Raw genomic sequence first — 22,509 nt, forward strand, 5'->3', positions numbered from 1 at the left:
TATTCTGGCTTTTTTCTTTTTGTATAATACAGAGTTGTCAGATAATGGTTTAGACTAAGATATTTAGTGTGTTCAGTTTACTGTGCATTGCTGATGAAGCAGCTCACACATTTGCCTTTGTTACTTACGCAGCATGCTACACGAGCGAAGAATTCTGATCACCTCAAGACGCCTCAGCAGGCTAAGTGCCTGTGTTCAGGCAGCGAATGCTCTTATTTATCCCATGGAGTGGTGAGTAATGTTGATCCTTGTTTGAATTTGTTGTGAATTACTCTTTGCTGGTATGTCAAGAAAACTTTGCTGTGTACATAGTTTGTGGCTCCTTTCTACTGTGTTTAGAGTGCGTGCATAGTGCTCAGCAAAGACGTAGGGTTTCAACGACTTGGTTTGTTGTTTTTACTTTTTCGTCATGATGAAGAAGAGCCACTCTATAACTGTATGCTGTGAATAAAGTCCTCTTCTCTTTATTTTCAGCTCATAAGGTGTCTGTTGCCATATCTGAAAGTGTGAATATTCCCATTTGAATAGTATTCCTTTAAAGAAAAACCTTATCAACTTATCATACTTTACAGGGTTTAATGTTTCAAAAGCATACATACAGTACCTGACTGTTGTCAGGTGTTATTCAGCTAAGGTGGAACTCTCTAAGCTGATAATTTTAGACCTTTGTTAAGCTTACCACAGACACAATGCAAAAAATACTGATTAACATGAACTATTTCGTTTGTGCGCATACTGGCATTGTTGAAATCATTGCTTGCTTCTTTGATTGGATCTCAACTTCAAACCATGGATGTGTTTGATGACTGTATAAAACGTGGGTATGTGGTCCCTGCTGACTTCTTAAAAATATCTTCTTTTTTTTCCCCCTTGGAGTCTCACTGTTGACTTTTCTCACCACTGTTCTTTTTTTTATTACAGGCAGCACATATATATCCCTGTTCTTCCCAATCATCTTCTTGATTACCTCAGGTTTGTTAAAGTACTTTCTACTCATCATGGTTCATGTTTTTGTCTTCAACAGTAGTGCAGTCTAATGCTGGTGTAGTACTGGAGCCTGTTCAATTACTGGAGTCACTATCAATGGTCCTGAATAGAAATTTCTGACACAGATGAATTCCCTTTTAATTAATAACAGTACTTAGATATTGGCTGAAACTGCCATAATACTGTTTGCTTTATATATGTAAATCAGCGAGTATTCTTTTATGGAAAAACTGAGCAACACTAGTGATGCTACTGGTGACATCAGCACACCAGTGAGTATTTCTTGTGTCTCTATGCATACAGCTTTTCTTCCTGCTTTGCGTAACATTGTCACTTTTTCACTTGTTTATGAATGCACGGCACTTCCAAAGTGCTTTAAATACATTAACTGGGAGATGTTTGTGGCAGTGTCAATGCGGTAGCATAAGGGGCAATAGCAAAGGATAAATTAAAACAGCACATAATTTGATTGGAATGGTTATAGATTGATCTGGCTTTGGTGTTACAGAAGTTCACTTAGTGTATATGCTTATCATTTTTTTTTCTTTTCCAGTGCTCCAATGCCATTCCTTATTGGTGTTCCTGCAGTTACGTTAGCAGTGAGTAGCTTTTTTCCTCTTATTTTACTATTTGTATTGCCTTAGAAGTTGTGTTAGCCATATAGCATACAGTATAGTCCACAAAGGACTCTTGGACAAGTTACATTCTCTTAAGTTATGGTGCATGCATTCGTGCATTCAAATTTATTAGTTTTTTATCAGCAACATTGCAACTTACCATGATTAATACACACTGCACACATTATGATACAGTAAAACCTCGTTAACCCGTACCCGCTTAAACGGTAGTTTCGTATTAAAAGTAGTAAAGTCAAATCCCCGACTCAGCGGCCATTGAACATAATCTGTTTTGTATCCGCATAAACCGTACCAGCTTATTGCGTACATATCGGTTAGCACTTAGTGTTTCCACTTTTCGTCGCGCAAACACGGCAGTGCTTCATTTCCATCGGGTGACCTGGCAGAAAACAAGCCTCAGAAATCAGCACAACGGCCTCCAAGCACCCTGTGCATTTGCGCGTTAACCCTTTGAGGGTCGATTCTTTTCGCCATATGCGACCGCCCAGGGTCGTTTTTTCAGATTCCGATTCTTCTTGGGGACTTCTTCTTGGGGACTTCCGATTCTTCTAGGGTGACTGTAAAGTGAGAAAAAAATCTTTTGCGTTGGTATATATGCACTCTTCATTCATGAATAACAACAATAAAAAAGGAAATAAACTTATCAGAATTAAAAATTTTATGCATTTTTTATGCACATAGTTCAAGGCTTTGAAAATCCGCACACGAGAATATTTCGCAAGCCTCAAATGTTCCTGCTCTTACACTAATACATACGTCCATAGCGTAATCGAACTGCGTAGGTGCGCGCACTCAAGAAATCTGTTTGGTTGTGTGCCCATCAAAAAAAAGCAACACGTGTGACAAACTTGCGCTAATCTTCATCTTATCGCCAACCAGCTAGGGCAATTAGTTTTCGCCAGTCTTAAAAAAAAAAAGAAAAGAAACGGAAACGCATGCACGGCGGCTTCCTTCCTGTGCGCACTCCTGTGAGCACTAAACGAGCGAGAAACAAGCGGTCGCCCTTTGAGTGATTAGGAACGAGATAGCCATCAGTTTCGCAAGCGCAAAAAGCCGAAACTGCTCGCGAAACAACATCCAAACGGCCGCCCGCCCGCACGCGCGCCAATGCGCGAGCGGTAGTATATAGACACGCGGGAGCAAACTAGCGCTAAAACAAACCATGCAATGAAAACTGAGAGAGATAGGCACGCGAAAAAAATTCCTTGTATCCCCACATAGTGGCAGCACATGGCAGAAAAGAAAAAGTTAGGAAATTGCCGCGCTTTTTAAACATACAGACGGCACCGTAAATATATGGCATCTACCATTTTCGGACTTGTTCGCGGCGCCGTATATTTACGTCATTGACAATCAAAGGGTTAAGCCACATCATCATTTCGGCGCCGTGTCAGAGAGCATTGTGGCGTCATACAAACAAGGACTCGCATCATGCTGAAGCTCGGATAAAATAGACGCCGGGTGCTCAGCATAGAAGGAAAATTAGAAGTTCGTGCTATCGAAAGTGACATGAAGTCAGCGCTGGCATGCGACAGTAATCTACTGTTGACTACGGCGTGTGGCATTTGGAATGCGAAGCAGCAGTTCCTTGGCAGCGCTGCTGTGACCGCGAAGAGGTGTTTGCTATGAGGTTCGACTTTTCGCCATCATTGCCTCTGTTGTTGCCGAAGTGTCGCCTAGCGACAGGGATAAGGACGGTATGGAAAGCGACAGCACGGGCGATTCAGGCCGACAGTGACAGAAGCTGCGCGTCACGTCAGCCTCATAAATGCAATCGTCGCGACGAGAGCAGCACCCTGCAATGAAAAGGTGCCCCGCGACTTCTGCAACACTACCACGCCTATGCATGGAGAATATGTAACGCCAACGAGGAATCTGCCATGCAAGTGTTTGCAGAGAAGAGGGGGCTGGCTGAAAAGCTGGCTCACAGCTTCAGCAATTTGAGGCCGCTGTCGTCACTGCTAGGCCACCGCGGTATCAAACGAAAATAACACGTTTGTCGCACGAAGTAAATAAATACTGCATGTTTTTCCCCTTTCATTGCGCTTTCTCCGAGTTCCGTTTTTGACAGGTAAGTGGGCGATCTCATGCTATTTTGATTAAGCAGTACTACCGTTTGTTATGTACTTTTTTCGAGCTCCGGCCAATTATGGTTTAATGAGGTTTCGCTGCCCACCCTTTGTGGCAAAATACTTAGGAATATCATAAGAAACCAACAAACACTGACACCAAGGACAACATAGGGGAAATAGTTGTCCTTGGTGTCAGTGTTTGTTGGCTTCTTATGATATGACTAATAAAAATCGGGCCCCTCGGTTAACCCCCTTTCTTCTCGTTCATTAAAATACTTAGGAAGTCACTTGGGACAATGCTCTTAAACTCTTTCAAGATGAATGACATGCAGATGCTGTCTGTCATGTGGGATTGGCAATTTATGGTTGATAGGAAATGCTTGCTCTATCACAGTGTGCTCTCAAACTGAATGTTTAAATAGGACACATTGTTTTTCAAAGATTAACAGCCATTTGTACTGACATGACAGATGTTCATAATGAGGTTGTGCTGAGTTTTACACTGTCAAAAAAAAAAAAAAAAAGATCACGAAGAAGGGAACAAGGATGTGGACGGATGAAGCGCACACTACCAACTTTTTGTGACCTGCAAGATTTCTGCTGGGACAGCCACCAGTAGCTTCTGTTAGTAACATCACCACCTAAGTGGCATCTAGTCATTTCACACTTGATATCGAAAGTTTTGTGACATTGGGTGCATTTACATTTCCTACTGTTAGCAAATAACTTGATGGTTTCTGCTAAATTCCAGAGGGTGTCTAAAACTGAGCTCGGTGAAGTGGTTATCCTGGATGTTGACAACAACAAGGTTGAAACCCCCTTCAAGGATGTGGAAACACTTCCAAGTGAAATTGTGAGTAGCATATTATGGATGTGTGCAGATTGACATAAACATTGTCTGTTCAGCATGCTGCGCCCTTCATGATTTGGATGACTATACAATATGTGGCATTGCCCTGCATATAAAGGTGCTGAGGAATCCTTAGCCTGACTCACTGCCACAAACTTAGGCAGTAATTCCTTTAGTATTATGTTTCATCAATCTTTAATATGGCAATGCATAATTTTCCTTACATTTTTGGCAAGCACAACCCATTCATGTTGGTGTAGAGTAAAATTCACTCAGCTGCATGCCATTTTGAATTGTCACTCCTTTTCTATAAAGGCATATTTGGTTGTCTGTCCTTGGTTGTAGTTTCTTTTCTTTTTACTGTCGACATTGTGATTGGTACACTCTAGTTCTTGTGTGCAGTTTTGTCATATGTATAAATTCCAGCCAATATTCTTTTTATTTTTATTTTTTTTCATGTTACCCTCTTTCCTGCCCAACCTTATATTGCCGTCATACCACTTTAGTATCGATTCCTCCATTTCTTCGTGTTAAATTGCAAATTTGAGCCGTATGTACTCTGTCGAGTTACTTTGTACTTTAATTACCCCCCTTACTCAATGCCCTGTCAAGGGGCCTGTAAGGTATTTTTAATAAATAAATAAATAAATAAATAAAAAAGCAAATAGAAAGCTCTCATCACAAAATGAGCCTGTTGAGTGGTAAGTGTCCCTCATTCTCTAATGTTGAGAAATATTGTGCAAAATTTCAGTGAGGACAATCTGAGATCACAAGTAAGTGATATGAAAACAATGCTGCTGATATTACATCTGGGAGCTTCTCTACCGACCAAGACGTATGCATCGAGTGGACAAGCAAAGATTTCTCCCTAGGTATAGCAGAGCCACTTCACATTAGCAAGATAGCTGGCTGACTGACATTTATGAATTATGCTGTCAGTATTTCTCTAGACATTTTATTGCAGTTATCGAGGAATGAATGATAGCCACAGTCACAGCACTAAATTGCACATAGGTCTTAAAGTGAGCTATGGTGCACCTTTAGCCTTACACTATTAATAACCTCTCCTGCCCTTTATACTGAATGCTGCAAAAAAAGGCATTATTGTAAACAAATCCTGTGCCATGTCTTATACTGCACGCATTCCGATCTTGAATCCTTTTCCTGAGTGCTAGTTTGTTCACTGCCTCACAAATTCTTCAAAATTTTTTTTGGTAATGGCATCACATTAATATGAAAATTTGACACCATCTTGTTCATCCTGTGTCAAACTGAATGGAGATAATGAATCATGGCGAATCTTCGTTCTAATGAGAAATTTCAGCAGCTAGTTAATGCTGTGTGTTGTCTCCTTTTTCTGTGGCCTGGTCCCATTGTGCTACTCCAGTCATGAATGAAGATACAGTATGATTTCTTTTAAAGTGATAACTTTCTTTGCAAACTTCTTATGATTTTCGGTTATCTGGCTCTGGGAGTAGGTAGCATAGTTGGGTGGAGGAGTGATACAAGTAGAGAGAGGGTTAAGGAGGAAGGCATTATGCTGGGATAGGTTGGTGCATGCTCTGATGTTGCTGGTTGTTGGTTCCTGTGTAGCTCCTCCACATATCACGATGCCTTCATGCCAGCTGTGGCACAAGCTCTGGCGCCACTTGGCTGCTATGGAATTTTCTCAGCTGTCAATGACATCAATGCCAGGTCTGGCAGTTGTCTATGCACTCATTTTGTCCTTGCGGAACTCAAAAAAAAAAAAGGAAAGAAACGAAGGAAAAGAAATTCCCTTCAGTTGCCTTCTTAACAAAACAAACATAACTAAGTTAAGTGCAATGAAACAGGCAATTGAAGTGGCACCCAAGTGAATCCCCACACCATGGGAAGTTCGAGAAGAAATGACGCCATGCTGAATCCTAATGTTGCCACTACGCTGCCACACAAGGAATATTGAGGGAGCACTGACTATTACAATAAATGAAAGAAGCATGCAAACAACATGACACTGCCATAAATACTGAGAAAAGGGTTATTGTGCTTCACAATGGCATTGATGGCAGCTGCAAAAAATACTTCAACAGACATTTCATTAAGGACCCATTTTAGTTGTGTGCATTGTATATGACAGCTTATAATCACATACACTTATAATCACACACTATATTGCTGATTTTGACAAGTAAATTTGATGGTTTTTGCAGAAATTTTTTGTTTTGTAAGCAAATTCTGGGGGGGGGGGGGGGGAAGTGCCTAACTTTCACTCGTATATGTCAGCGAACATAACTATAGAATTCAGGCACCACCACTTTTTCGTGACTTACAGTAACCTGTGAAAGTTTGTGTCATCAGTATGGTTGAGTGGTCAAGAGTTTCTGACCTACCATTGTTAGAATGGGTTGTCTTTGCGACGTTACTCTTTTACCAGGTAGATGGCAAATTTCCCTTACAAGGAATCTCGTCCGCAATGTGCATTTCTCTGGAGCTAATTTGATTAGTTATCATTCTAGCTTCCTGCTGCACTTAGAATAGTCTACTAATAATTCACCTTCATGCTGCCATATCCTATATCAAGCAAGCCTCCATCTAGCTTGATTGATAGTGACGACTTCATCAAGGCAGTCATCCCAAGTTTAGTTTTCTGACCAGAATGATTTCTTCTTTGATTATGAAGCTTGCTTTTCGAGGTAATTGTATGGGTTTCCTTTGCAGCATTTTGCTGTTATTAGGGAAATGGTTGATTTTCCTTTCGTGAAACTCCAGCCACCTTGCAGGTTTCTGCAGAACTCGATTGGTTAACTGAGCGGTTGATTTTAAATTTAGGTATTTGGTGAATTTTCAGTGGTCCAGCCAGAACATTTGCAGTAGCTAAAATTATTGTTAATGAGATTTATGAAGTTACTATAGACAAGAAAGCAAACCAAAATCATTGCTATGGTAGTTGTCTACTTCTCTGCAGGCAGAAGCCTAGTCTTGAGAAAAGCCTTTCCACAGCTTTCTAGTGTAGAAAGTGGGTTCAAATGAGATAGTCTTCCTCTTCCTTGCTCTGTAAACCTAAGGAGCTGTTGAAGGGAAGACAGCGGGAAGGGATGAAGACAGCTTGGGAAAGGTCTGTTTGCCTTGCATGTTAATGTAACCTGCTCACAGTGTTGGGGTAGGAAACAAACCATTCCGTGTAATCAATATATTGATGGGATCTGAGTGTGTTCAATATTGTCTGCTTTCCAACCATGTACAAAAGAAGAAAACCTGAAAATCTTAAAAAAATGAAATAATTTTGAGGGGTAACTAAAATTTTAGCTTTTGCAGTGGCCATACATTAGAATTTTTTTTAGGTTTGTTAAAGACCTTCAGACATGTTAGGTGTATTGAACTTGGTGGTTTTTAATAATGGATATGTCAGTGGATGGGCAAAGTTTTGTTCATCTGTCAAATTCTTTTTGGTCAGGCATATAGCTTTTTAGCACTCCTGTATGTCGGTGCGAGTTACCACACGCAGCACATAGCCGCGTATACAGTCAACAACTGATTTTCCGGACATATCCGATAATGCGGACGCCTTCGCAGCACCACCACGTACCCCGTTGAATCAATGTATAAGAACGTCTGAAATTCAGGATGCAAGAGCCCTTCACCTTCCAATTTTCTGGACATTTTGCCATGACCGCAAATCCGAAACGACGTCATCGAAGCCATCACCGCCACCATGTTTATTATCTTGCCACCTCGAACCGGTGCTCTCGCACGCAGGTCCGCTGGCAGACATAGCCACCACCGCGGTACAGTGAACTAAAAGGGGCATTGCGGCACACGGAGGCAGCACCGCATAGGGGCAGCTGAAGCCGCTGGTGGCAAAAGGAGCGGCGGCGCTGCAATCGCTCACTCTTGCATGCAGTGCCTGTTTGTTGTGTGGCTTCAAAGTGCTTGATAGGGGGTGTTTTGTCTGCTTTCTCTGAGTATCTGCTGCTTTTAAATTCGTGAACATTTCAGCTTGCTTCAACAATGAGGCCGGTGGCTGATATTGTGCGACATTATGTGTTTGTGCAGTTCTCATTTTCCGGGGTCTCACCTAATGTGCTCTTAAAAGGTGTGCCAAGAAGAAAACAATTGTACAATGTAGCTGCTTAATTTAAACTTACTTTCGTTGTTACGGAGACTAGGATTTGCTGAAGAAAAGCAACCAGCCGAACTTTTGTAATGCAGGTCACTTGTTCTTGTGCCCATTACAATACCAATTAATGCTGTCATTGCACTAGTGTGGAAAACTGATATCCAGATATCTGAGTCCAGATATCATTTTTCGGCACCCTACCCGCTCTTGTGTGTTTCCCCATGCGCTGTGATGCCTGTGTAGTGAGCATTTAGTTACAGATTACACAGACCACGGAATTGTGCCCCATTTGTAAAATGCCGTACGCATATCCTCAGTGACAAGAATTGCATTTTATGGATATTCTATCGACATCCACTGCTAGGATATCGATATTCTAGGGATGTGTCGAATACATCCTGCGGTAATCCATTGCATGTCCACGAGGGACATTATGTGGACAAGCTGCGTACATTTTACGTACATATGCCAGGGCCTTTTGCGTATTGTTCGCCATAATGCAAATTACCGTCACAGCACACGGTGACGCAACGGGCAGAGTGCCCATGCATCAAGAGCAGGTACATTGTGTGCACATGTTATGCGCATGCACACGTGTGCGCAAGTGCAGCATACTCCTCATTATTGTAGGCCTTACGCCAAGCACAATTACGCGGTTGCACTAATTGAAGTTTTCAAAGTAAATTGCGTCGGAAAAATTGTAGTATGACGTAAACACAAGCTGCAGACATGATAGCTTCAGATTGTAATTTGAACATGCCAGGTAACATAATTCTGTTACGAGGAAACTCATGAGACATAGCTTCAATTGGAAAACAAATATTCATGTGCATGTCGAAAAAATGTCCATGTTGGATAACCTTGGGACATTCGTACTAAGATATCCAAGGCCAACGTCCAGCAGATGTCCTATTTGTATCCGAAATGGTGCATGGACATTGGGACATGATTCAGATGTCCTATGAACGAAGTGTTTTCACTGGGTTAAACTGATCGGCAAAACATGGTCACCATAAATACAACAATGAGCTGCTTTTCCATTTCAGCAAAGCTATCGCTTGGCTTCCGGCATCACCGTTGTGCTAGTCCTCTCCTTCTGCTCATTCATATTTACTGTGCGGGTGCAACATGGTTTCTTCAGATGAATTTTAGTGACTTTTACAGTGAAGCTGTATATGGCTAGGTTCTGGAAAAAATTGTGTGGGTCTATTGAGCCATGTAGATTGAGAATTTCTCCCCATATTTGGGCCGATCCCGAAGATACTAGTGCAATACAGGGCCTACCCACTGCGGAGGTGAAGCAGGCTTTAAGCACTCCGCCAACTTGCAAAAATACATTTAATATCTTCAGTCCAAATACAACCCATATCGGATATTAAGTTGATAAGAACAGATACTACACTTTGACCCGTGTCGGCAATATCTATGTTCGTACCGCCCTCTCTTTGTCAGCATTCCAAGCGCTTGCATTTCTCCTTTCCTTTCCTTCCGCTCTCCCGTGGTGGCAGTCTCATAAGCGTGCTGACCACCAGGACCGTGAGGCGGAAAGAAATGCGCACTGTCCATGTGGCCCCGATCCCACAAACTTGGAACATTTCACCGGAGCAACGGCTAGGTTTCAGAAGGTGGTTGTGGGGAAACAGTTTTGTGTGGCCTGTATTATATGTGACCATTTGTGATGTTCAAGTGACCTCACAACCATTGCTGCACTGCGGGACGTCGGCCAACGCACGATCGCCTTGGCTACGGTGAAGTAGTGTGTGCCCTCGGAGTGCGGTGGGGTGCTTGTCTGTTCTACGTGCCAGAATTCATTAGTAAAAGGTGTTGTGCCGCGTTTTGCAACACTACATGGGTATGCATACCCACTGTGCCTCATCACTCTCCGAGGCACAACATTGTGAAGGAGTGACTAGTTGTGCTTCACCTTCCGTTCACCATCAAGGGGCCCACATACACAGCTTCACTGGTCATCCACCTTCACAGAGTAGAGGGGCACTGCATTTTTCAGAATACCGTATGTACTCCTAACGTGGACTTCTTTTTTCCGATAAAACGGGTCCAAAATTTGTTTTTGCGATAGAATCGAGTACAACCCTAAATCTGCATTACCATATCCACATTGGCATTTCAAGATGGCTGCTTTGTATGCGCGTCAAGCCTAGCTGCTGTAGCTTTCTCCATTTGCTGTAGTACGTATGCTTAGACAATGCTTCCTTTGGCTTAGGTTAGTGCATTGTCTGTCTTTCCGTTTTCTGCATTTGCTCTGTCAGCATGGGAGTACCGACTGCAAAGACATGCTGAGTTCATCACGATGTCACAATTAAAAGGAAAGCGATCACGTGTGCGGAGGCGGACGGAAGTTGGGCCACATTACGGGCATTCAGAGTTCCCGAAACTTTGCGTGCGGGACTGGCGCAAACAGGAGAGGCATTCTACAGCATCGACTGCTACATACAATGCGACCGCACCGCTTCTATCTTGAAAGCAATATGCGACGGAGACAAGAGTCTACGCATCTAAGCACACCGTTCTGTGGTCTCGTCGCTTAGTTCGTGTCGAAGCGAGAGGCCACACAAAAGTCAATTCCTTCGCTCCTGCTACTGCACTTCCTCACTCCAGCATATAGAGTTTCCGCGGTCATTGAGTGAAACGTGTTCATGTTTGCTTGTGCACACGTGACACCACACTGGTTAGTTTAGTTAGTAAGCAAATGTTTAAAAGTTTATATGGCCGATAAAACTACTATCCTTAAGTTTCGTATAGCTGTCTACTAATTTGCTATCGTAACCGATGCTTCGCTTTTCGGGTGACCACTGTGACCTTTTTTATTTATCGCAACTTTAGTGCATCGGGAGTAAATCTTTCGTTTTTTCCAATTGAGAGAAATTTGTATTTCTGTAAGAAAGAATGAGGTGTGCGGTACTGTATAGGACTTTTTTTTAGGTCATGTGCGCGTTAGAATCGAGTAAATACGGTAAATAATTTATGTGGGCGTATGTGATTTCAATCTGTGCATGCAAGTTTTCTCTGTTGCTTTTCAATTCGTGAGCATTTCTGTTTGCATCAAGAGCAATAAGTCCAGCTGTTCGACGTTATTCATTAGCGCAGTTTCTGTTTTCATCTAAGGCGTCCCCTATAATGTGCTGTTGAATGATATGCCAAGGAGAGAACGAACATGCAACATAACAGCTTCATTTACTCTTCCTTATACAATTGCTTTCAATGTTGCGGGGACTAGTTACATGTAGTTATCCTGGCATTTGGTCACTTGATTGCAATTATGTACTGTTCGAATCTGCTCATTCGAGTTCGTATAGACTGTCTGCGTTCTCAAGCTCTGTAAGCTATACAAACTTGATCCTGGTTGCTGAATGTATAGTAGTGATAATTTTCTATCGTGTTGAAAAAAGTTCATCGGGATGGGACTCCATTGCGATCGAAAGTGGCCATTTTCTTGACAGCGTGGCTAGGTTCCAGCGGCGAGGGCAGTCGTGCTAGAGTAATTTCAGAAAACACTTTAGCATCTGTGGCAAAAAACAATACGTATTGCATTGTCTGATCGTAAACAGAGAATACAGACCAAATAAACGAAGTACTTCGGCCAGAAATCTGAACAAAACTTCCTGCACTCGTCAAACATATGTGTACATCACAGTGCACGCGAGCATTTTGTGTGCTGCTTTTTCAAGAGTGGTCGATTGCAGCGCCGCTGCTACTGGCTACACCGCCTAAGCCATGCGGAGAGTGCCTCCCGCAGCACTGCCCCTTCTAGTACACTGTTACCGCGGCACTGCTATGCCTACATACTTTGCTGTTCGGTGTCGTGTTTTTCATTGAAAGAATTCGTCACTGTTAGCAATGGTGCTGACTACGCCTTTCTAAGGCATTTACTTTATAATCCTCGCCAATGACTTCAAAGGTCGGAATGCGCAACGCATTGCCTAAGTTAGTTCACGAAAGTCATCTTTGCCTCAATACAGGAGTGTTACGCGGTGAAGAATATGTAAAGTATTGCGGTGAAGTATACCAAGAGTGGGAAGGAGTAATTGTCAAGGATTGAATCCTGGAGCCGCCAGGATTGAATCCTGGCGGCTGCGGCCACATTTTGATGGGGAAAAATGCAAAAAACGCCTGTGTACCGTGGATTGGGTGCACAATAAAGAACCCAGGTGGTCAGAATTAATCCGGAGTCCCCCACTGCTGGTGTGCCTCATAATCATAATGTGGTTTCGACGCATAAAACCCTAGAATTCAATCAAAAATTAATATGCATGCGATGGTTGGGAAAAAGCAATGCCATAGCAGTCAATAGGTCACTCACCCATTCATCTCACACATGATGCTACTACTGGGCTGCTGAGCACGAGGTCGCGGGATCGAATCCCGGCCACGGCGGCCGCATTTCGATGGGGGCGAAATGCGAAAACACCCGTGTGCTTAGATTTAGGTGCACGTTAAAGAACCCCAGGTGGTCAAAATTTCCGGAGTCCTCCACTACGGCGTGCCTCATAATCAGAAAGTGGTTTTGGCACGTAAAACCCCAAATATTATTATTACATGATGCTACTACATACGTGATGCAATCAAAGCTTATGGCTGTTTATGAAAGGACACTGCTGGGTTAGCATCTCGCTTGTACAATTTTACAATTTGGCACTAAACAGCCAACAGTCTTGATGCAGCTGAGGCATCTGTACTTAGCGCACAAACGAGCTCCATGCCATCATAGACTCTTCAATGTTTCTGCAATTCAGAATGGGGCACATTTCTTTTTTTTTTTTTCATGCCATGTTTTAATAAACCCACCATGCTTTGCAACCTGCCAGCAATATAAATGCAGTGCACAGCCACATTGCATCCTGCATTTCGGTCCTACGCAACGCCACCAATAGATGCAGAAGCGAAGCAGAATAAAGATGCCATCTGGTTTAAGCTGTACAACCTGCTTGCAGCAAAGTATCTATGCTGCAAGCTGGTCGAATGAATGAAACCCATGCGTAATGCACCCAAACATAGTATTCAGCTCCATTCATCATGGAGTACCAACTCTGTATGAAAAGTCAGTGCAAATGAACTTAGTAGCTAAGTGGTGTAACAGAAATGTAGTATTCCAGTGTACTCGTAGCACTATACAGGGCTGTAATATGCATCTCAGTGACTGCCACTGGCAACAAAGCAAAGACTGCTTGGCACAAGCAGTGGTAACAAAAGAAAGATTTTTTTTTTTTCATTTTTCACACTTGTCATTTTTGATGAGTAGGCTTCAAGATGGGGGCATGACACTCCCTGCCATTTATCCATCCTCTATGGCACTGAAGTGCTCAAGTGGGGGACATTAATGGAATGGGGGCCCTGTGTGGATTTTCTACAAGGATGGCAGAAGTCACAGCAGTGCATTTAGATTGACAGCCTTTTATATATACTTTCCAACAACTTTTGTTCGCAGCCAAAAGTACATGCAGATGATGAAATATGTCTCAACCTTTCTTTTTCTAGTTTATTACATTCACCTTATATAGGCTTGTACATGTTATGTGTAACGACTTTAGTATTAAATTGAAACAGCAGTGCAAGATTACTACTACGCTACTTCCAAAAAGCACTGAAATTGGAGTTAAATATTGTAAAATTCGATTGCAAACAATGGAGTTGAAGATTGTAAGTTGCTGAAATTTTGGTAAATCTTGAATTTCATCAAATCAAAGTTCACTGTAATCAAAGTCCAACTGTGCATGTTATATTCATGTGGCAACTTACCTCGAAGTGAGTGTATGCATGGTGTCCGTATTTACTTGTGTAAGACCTGCACTTCCTTTTTTTTTCTTTTAATTTTAGCAAGGTGTGGCTCTTTCACAAGTCAGGCATATAACTACCTGCTAAATCTGTGGGCATTATCGCAAATGATGTTGGGACAATGTTGTCTAGGTGCCCACCTTTTTGTGCCTACCCATCATTCCCGACTGACAGGCTTGATGCACAGAATCGCTTAAAATTGCCTGAAGTACTAATGTGCCCTTAGATTAATGACAGCAAACCGTCACACAAATGTTCGTCAATTCACAAAGAAGGTAAAAAAAAAGGAAACAGCAACTTCACTGGATGGAGGAATAGAGCAACAGGCAATGTTGCACCCTATAATTGGTGGCAAAAAAAAAAAAGAAACAGCTAGCTCTATCCACTAATAGCATTCGGAACCTATCCTACTGTGCCATGATGGACTAGTGCTGGGCACTGGCCCCACTCCTGTCCGGTCGTGGCTGTGATGCATGCATTGCGGCAGCTCAGTTTGGTGAAACTTTTTTCTTTCCTTTTTGTGAATTTTTGTCCTCAGAAAGTGTGTGTCGAGATGGGGGGCGGCTTGAATTGTAGTGGCTGAAAAGCTGTGGCTACTGCATTCTGGTGAGAGCGTAATGCCTGTAAACCAAAATTGTGGTGCTTGTTACCTCAGGTGATGAAAGTTAATTCATAGCTCTTGTAGCTGTAGCTTTGGCACACAACTCATTTTTGCTTCTTCTACTGCTGAGCACAAGGTTGCAGGTTTCATTCCAGACCATGGCAACGGCATTACGATGGGGACCAAATGCAGAAACGCTCATCTACCATTCTTTGGGTGCACATTCAAGAGCCCCAAGTTTTCAGAATTAATGTGGAGTCCTCCACTGCGACACCCCTCATAAGCATGTGTGCTGTTTCAAGACATTAAGCCATTAAATATATTTTTATTTCGGCTATGTAGACGAAATGTATAAATGTGGCTTGTTACAGATCGTTTAGACAGAAGGCAATGACAAACGCACTTCTTGCTTATGCTGCAGGTGATGCCACTGAAGCGCAGTCTGCGCACACATCACCAGACACTGGGTGATGGTGTGTCACAGGCATTCCTTCGTGCACTAGTGGCCCTGATGGGTGGCTACCGGGAAGCCGTTCGCATGGAGGTGGGCCAGCGAATTACGTTTGACCCTGACCGCTTCCTGCAGTCACGTCCTGCCAGCCTTCGACCCTTTTTAGAACGCATGCTGCAGCTCCAGATTTTTCATCAGGCAAGAAATGCTTTTGTGCTGTGAAATATTTCGTAAAATATTCTTGACACCAATACCTAATGTATTAGGGTTCAACAAATGCAAGAAAGAAACAGACAAGGCTCTGTGTGCTAATCTGTGTCCATGTTCTCCCAACCAGGATGATAAGCTTTTTCAAGACTGCTGGCGTGGTTAAAAGTTGGGCAACAATGCATGCGCCTTTTTGGGACATACAGTGATCTCTTTAAACGGAACCTAAAGGGACCAGGGAAATTGGTTCCATTTATCAGGAGTTTCATTTACTGAGAGACAAAGCTGAATACAATTGCATGAATACAAAACCAACCAACCATGAGGGTGGTGTTCCAATTAAGTGATTTCCATTTATCGAGATTCCACTCTATTTAGAAGCCAAGATAAACATTTATTACTTTTTAACTAGTAGTGGTTTGTAGGTATTTGTAAAAAATAACACGAGTATCATGGGTGCTACTTTCTTTGTAAAGTGAAAACTTGAGTGAGAAAAATGTATCTGATGTGAAATGTAAACTTTCACTTTTGGTAGTTCCACTGAGTCCCAAAGTTCAGTATGTCTCCAATTTATAATTGGCACAGTCACACCTTGGTTTGTTAAGAACTCGTCTCATTCCGCTTTAACATTTCCCTTGATTTCAAAGCAAAATTTTTATTTTGCAATGTATTCTTGCTTTACATTTTTGCTTTAACATTTTCATGTTTCATATGCATTTCAGTAGCTTCCGTGAGAAGCGTTCATGTTTAATGCATGAGAAAAATATGTTGCTATAGCATTAGCTGGTGTGGCACTTGTTGGCACGCTTGCTGGGTGCATTTTGGCTCCTTTTAGTGTGGGAGATTGTGAGCAGGATGTTGCCAGCTCCTGTGAGCAGACAGTGACAGCAGAGTCTAGCAATGTTATTTCATCAAATTTAATGGCTAGCATAACAATGAACACAATCTAATGACAGCATGGTAAACAACTTTGTGGTGTATGGTTGCACTGCTTAGGTGGCACACCCACACATAACAACACGAAATGGACATGGATCTTGCAACAACTCTGTAGGTGTCACCTTAGCGCTTAGCAGCACAACCATAAGTCGCACCATACCAAGTAGCCTCCGTCGAAGCACTTCTGAACATGGTAAACAAGGTGGGCACATTTTTATGCGAATCGTGCATGCTGGTGTAAGAACAGGAAGGTTTTCATATCCTGTTATTGGTGTCATATTGAGGTTCATGGTATTTGCAATGGTAATCAAAGTCTAATGACATCGTCTTATATATAGCAAGTGCAGTTTTTAATGATTCTTGAACATTTACATCAGAATAGTGAAGTTTTCAAGCAGGGTGACTTATTTTCGCACCTGTGCACATTTTTTCTTAGGTATGGGTTACAACAGCAAAATTCAGTATGCCTTGATACTGCATCTCTTCTCTGGCATTGAAGCACTCAAAAAAAAAGAAAAACCATAGCGCCTTTTAGCAATGCCAAACTGATCACTGTCGTTAGATGTGTGGTTTCTCTGAACCGCTAAAACAACTTGAAAGGTCACTGCAGCCGAACTATGTGAGCTTGCAGGTTTAACTGTATGATGAATATAATGATAAAGCATTTGAAGCATTGTTTCATCACCACCATCCTACGTGAGGACTTAATTAAGAGAAAGTGAGACAACCACCCAATCGCAGCAATAGCTGCAAAAGAAATCCATACTGGTTCCTTGAAAGAAAAGCCTTGCAGTTGAAGAAAAATTAGTCCTGGTCCGGGACTCAAACTCAGGACTACGGCTTTTCCGGGGCAGCCGCTCTACCGTCTGAGCTAACCAGGCAGCTAGCAGATGGCAGGGCGAAGTTGAATTTGTCAGCAATTCAAAGCAAAGGCAAGAGTTTGACGTAATAGTTCTGCGGAAACCCGCAATGTAGAGAGAAGAAATTAAGGGAAAATGAGACATCCATTCAGTCGTAGCAATCAGCTACTTTGGTAGCTGACTGCCAATGAGATGATGCTGGTTAGGTCTAGCCGGAGGGCATGCCAGGTGGCACGTCGTCGTAGGAAGCTTACCCTTGATATATGTCCGTACCTGTAGATGAATGCACGGAGATCTGGCACGAGATTCGCATACTGGCTGAACTGAGGGCAGCACGCGTAAAGTAGGGTTTGTGGGCGATCAGCCGACGACTACCTAATGTGAATGCGTATAGCAAAAGTTTTTTTATGCTTGTATACTGCTGTAAATGGTGAAAACTCGCGTGTGGACAATGTGAAGTTGCGGAACACAGCTTAACCTGACTTCGTCGTGGAGTCAAGGTCACACACAAAATCTTCACTTTACGATAACGTTTATTGCGGCGAGTAAATGTGAAATGCACTCACAGCCTCAACCTATTCTTCTGTGGTGCTGGAGTGGAAAAAAAAAATAAGATTTTACCATGAAAATTTGTTTTTCTGGCCTGTCCGATAATCCAGACATTTTAATACCCTGTCCATATCCAAAAATATTAGTTTGCAATTGTATTTACTTTCTGAGCACAAACTGAAGGGCTAAAGAGCGACAATGCGCACGGTGCGGACTGCGTGCCGCTGACACGTGGCCAGAACAAAAGGCTTCTCCATTGCCTAGGCAACCCATGCTGAGCCAGCATGCTGCCGCCATGTTTGCTTTTTTTTTCTTTTGATGCTTTCGCATCAAATGGCCCATTGAGCAAAAAGCCGGCGTCTGCAGCAGCAAAATGGCACCTAAATTCCCATTGGCAGCAATGCCATGTCACGAGCGTGCTTTGACGGAGCAGAGCAGACAAAACAGTGTTGCATTGTCATGACGTCACATCACCAGCACACCTTGACGGAGCAGATACGGCGATGCAACATTGCGGGGCAAGATGAGTGGTCAGCGAGACAGTCCCATGACGCACGCGCACAGGTGCCGCCATCTCGCTCTCGGAAGCCGGCATGCAGTCCCTATCTCTCTTTCTCATCCCTACTAGGCTTAGGTGATGTGCATGCCTGCCGGCATTGGGGGCCGCTGCTGCTTCCTCACTCAGTCGTCGGGCTGAATGTCGGTGGCATGTGGCGTTCGCACTGCAGGCTGCTGCTGCTTGTTGGCTTCGGCAGCACGTACCGTGATGGTACATTACTTGCAGCTCAAAGCTCGAAGCACTGCTCAGCAGTGTTAAATTGGACATTAATGCTTTTGCATTCACAACACATAAAAAGTGCTTAGGTGTCCTCGGATTTTTTTTCCTCTTCGTTCGCTCACTCACTTTGCATTTTCTCTTCCTCCTCCGCATCACTCTCGTTCTCCCCTCGGCCAGCGCACCTCATGGAGAAGTGCACTAGCTTGTCTTTGGGATTTTCAGGCAACTGCATTATAACTGGTATTTCGTCTCGCGCAGCTCTACTAAAACGGTATGCATATACATTGAGTCCTGTGGGAAGATAAACGGGAGTGAGAAAAGACTGCATTAATATCTGGTCCTGCACTATAAGCAGTTACATTATACTAAGTGGTCTGAGCTGTAATTGAACATGTAAGCAATAAATGAATGAATAAAACCTAGGAGCGATTCTCTGTACGTGGCACTCCAGCTGTTCTTTGTTGCTACACTTGCATTCTAAATATGGAATTTGTTTCCCTCTTTTACAGTTTATTGAAGGCAGATTGCAGATTCTCAACTCCTGTGAAGTCCACAACGACATATTTGAGCTGGAGGTGAACATGTTTGATGACAGCTCCAACAAGCAGTTCAAGCAGCATTACAAGTACTGGTTGGCAAACATGAAGGTGGGCAATCATAATTTTTTTTTATTGACTGAGCTACACAATCTGGTGCTCAAAACTAAGTTTAAAGGGACCAGTGATTGTCATCAAGCAATTAAGAGTGCACATCTTATCATGTGGTAGGGACACTGATATGCATACACACATATCAACAAAATTATTTCGATGTTCTTCTTTAATTCAGTAAACTTAGACAGTACCTGAAGACAACACATTTCTCAACTAGCAATCAATCTTTTTGACAGTGAAATTCAGGTTATATGCAAAACTATTAAAAACAAAAACAAAAGAAGTTGGTGATGGGGCAGGTGCTGGAGTGTGCACTCACACAGAGATGGCGCCACGCAACTGCAAATATCAAAACTGAGTGGTTTCAAGAGGTAGCATCACTTTTGTTCTACTTGAAGAAGCAATACAACTGGCCAAACTATATTTTGAAGTGCAACATAATTACCTTTTTGTATTGTCAGTGGTTGACTGCTGGTGTTGTTTCATTATAGTGGTACCAATCCTGTCCTACATATTACAGTTTACATATTACATGAACATACTCGTTCATCAGTTTAGTTTAGTTAATGTTCCCCATTTGTGTCTTTTAAAGGGGCCCAGAACCACCCCTCGGGCTTCGTGAAATAACATAGTCTGCGGGTAGCATACACTGCTGTGAACACCTCAGCCAAGTTTTGCTGTTGTACGTAGTGTGGGGAGCTCGCAAGCGGATCGCAAAGCCAGCTTTCTCTCAAACTCTCTATTTTCCACAGAAGACCCGTCCTCACTCTCTTCTGGAGGCTTTATTCCACCATCAGATGCTTTTCGTTATTCCCTTAGATGGCTGCTATTGGCTGATAGCTAACATCAAGCTGCGGTCGGCTACATGGTGTAGATATTGCGGCCGCCGCGGTGTGCCGTTACGGGTTCACTGGCTAAGCGCGCTGCGGCTCGCTGAGGAAAACCATGTCTGGCTTATGTTTAGCATGTCATAGGCACCAAACGCGGAAGTCATGGCATCTCCAAAATGAAATTTGAACTGTGCACCATGGTGAGATTTAGAAGGCAGAGCGTTGTGTGCGTACCCAACTGCGCCTTAGTCTTTGCAGTGCAAGGCATTGAAGAAGGAACGGAAGCACAGCGGTGGCCGTGTTTGATTGCCAATAACTTCGCTTTTGCTGAACGCATTGAAGTACTTTTTGCGGCAAAGTATTTCTGAAGTAGCCTATTTTGACTTCAAATGCCTTTCTCCACTTTGATAAAAAGCGATTCGGGCCTCTTTAAAGGCTGACTGCAACGAAATATTTGACCATGTAAAAAGCCTAATTTTATGCAAGTATAGAAAAGCTTCCATACAAAATTTTACGCTTGAATTACAAGTGAATACATAAAAAAAAAGCTTACAAGTATAGACGTCCTTGATACCTAAAATAGAAAAAAAATTACCACCCAAGCACTGTGTACAAATAGTTAACCAGCAAAGCGAAAACGTGCGTCTCCGGTGTTTATCACTGGGTTAATCCCGATGGTTCATTAAAGTCTTTCTCAATTATTGGTGACGTCTTTGTGTTTCTTAATGAGTTTACACGCATGTTTGGCTGCAATGGAGAGAATGACGTCAGTGAGGGTATGGCCACAGTCTGCCATTGTCGCTTGCGTTTGATGTCTTGAGTAGGGTTTTGCAAATAGTGGATTTTTAGTTCAGAGTGAATTCGAAGCTAATAGTGATTTTGGCCGAATATTTTCGAATCGAATATAGAATAGTTGCTATTCAAGAATCTTGGCCGCAGAGTGGCATGCAAGATAAGTATTGGATATATGCAATTATTAGGTTGACTGATATGTGAGAATGAGACCACAATTAATTCAAGTATGACTTATTTATTGAAGTACCGGACTTCGTTTTTTAGAGAAAAGTTTGAGAAATACTTCCAAGCTGGATTTTCCACACTGTCGTTCTGAGTCCATCTTGCTGACCAACGAAGTTTCCGCTATTTTGACAATGGTGATGTCATGAACTTATCGCCTTCTTTCGGAATATTATTGTTTAAATTTTTTGAAATGTTGTTTACAAGTTTTCTTGCAAACAAAAGTTTCTAAGAAATTATGAAGCTTATGGAGAAATACTTTAAAGGTACTTATTTTTTTATCCGAAACTTGTTTTTATAGCTTAGTGTCTGGATGCGGCGGTGGTGAGAAATCAGTGCAAGCAACCAGGGTGCCAAGATCAGCTTAAAATGGCCAGACCTCACCAGGTCTGGCCATTTCAAGCTGACAAGCGTAGAGCATACAATGCGCACTAACGATTGTGTTCACAAAGAATTGCATCACTATGCGCCACGGAGAGGTCTGTAATTTCAATCCGAACGTCATTATCCCTTTCCCTCCTGGCGACCACACACCTAGCCGGACGGTGACGTACTCGTGTCCCTGCGCCTATGTACTTGTGTCCGCAGTGTGACGTCGCTCGTGGTGACACATGACTTCGAGAATTATTCAAGGCAACATCTGTTATTTGTGTGATTTGTTGCTTAAATTGAATTGAAGTTTAGAGAAATAATAAAACACAAATGGAATGTCTGCATGCTTCTTTTGTTTTACTTTTCACCAAAGCAAGAGAGATGTACTTCCGCTTCGTCTGCTTGTTCCCACGGTCGTGCAGTCACGTGCGCAGGTACCGAAACTATGCCATTTTCTACCTTGTTCCAGCACATGATCATGCTCTGCGATCCGCTTGTTCTGCCTCAGTATTCGTGTAGCACTGATTTATACCGCTAGTCATGTGCCCATGTTCACAGCGTGCAAAATCATGTGCTGCACGAAATGAGACAATCGCAACAGTTCGCGGGCATAAGTGTGCATAAGTTTCAGCGTAAGTGCGCAGCGCCAAAAAAAGAAAAGTGAAGAGAAAAAAAAATGAAGGTGGGGCCCGTGACATATGTGTCACGCGATCCTCGAGGTCCGGTGTGGGAGGAAACAGGGAAGGAACTTCACTTGCGGAGACTAGGCGGGGCAAGTGGAGAGAGTGTCTCGTTTGGCAGTGGAGCTCGCTCCCT

At 42.8% G+C, this 22,509-nt stretch overlaps 1 protein-coding gene and 1 non-coding gene across 4 annotated transcripts in view; one reads left to right on the forward strand and one right to left on the reverse strand.

Moving 5' to 3' along the window:
* LOC142580107 (DENN domain-containing protein 1A-like) overlaps positions 1 to 22,509 on the forward strand; it is a 124,302-nt gene that overhangs the window by 14,945 nt on the left and 86,848 nt on the right. For all 3 annotated transcript variants that reach the window (XM_075690911.1, XM_075690921.1, XM_075690928.1), the window contains 6 exons: positions 133 to 231; positions 922 to 972; positions 1,541 to 1,586; positions 4,449 to 4,550; positions 15,459 to 15,686; positions 19,331 to 19,468. In XM_075690911.1, the coding sequence (XP_075547026.1) occupies positions 133 to 231; positions 922 to 972; positions 1,541 to 1,586; positions 4,449 to 4,550; positions 15,459 to 15,686; positions 19,331 to 19,468 (664 nt within the window). The remainder of the gene's footprint in view (positions 1 to 132; positions 232 to 921; positions 973 to 1,540; positions 1,587 to 4,448; positions 4,551 to 15,458; positions 15,687 to 19,330; positions 19,469 to 22,509) is intronic.
* On the reverse strand, positions 9,882 to 10,066 carry LOC142567792 (U2 spliceosomal RNA). The gene has a single exon (XR_012825238.1). It is a non-coding gene; the product is annotated as a U2 spliceosomal RNA (small nuclear RNA).

Source organism: Dermacentor variabilis, chromosome 1, assembly GCF_050947875.1.
Source record: "Dermacentor variabilis isolate Ectoservices chromosome 1, ASM5094787v1, whole genome shotgun sequence".
NCBI classification, from domain to species: domain Eukaryota; kingdom Metazoa; phylum Arthropoda; class Arachnida; order Ixodida; family Ixodidae; genus Dermacentor; species Dermacentor variabilis.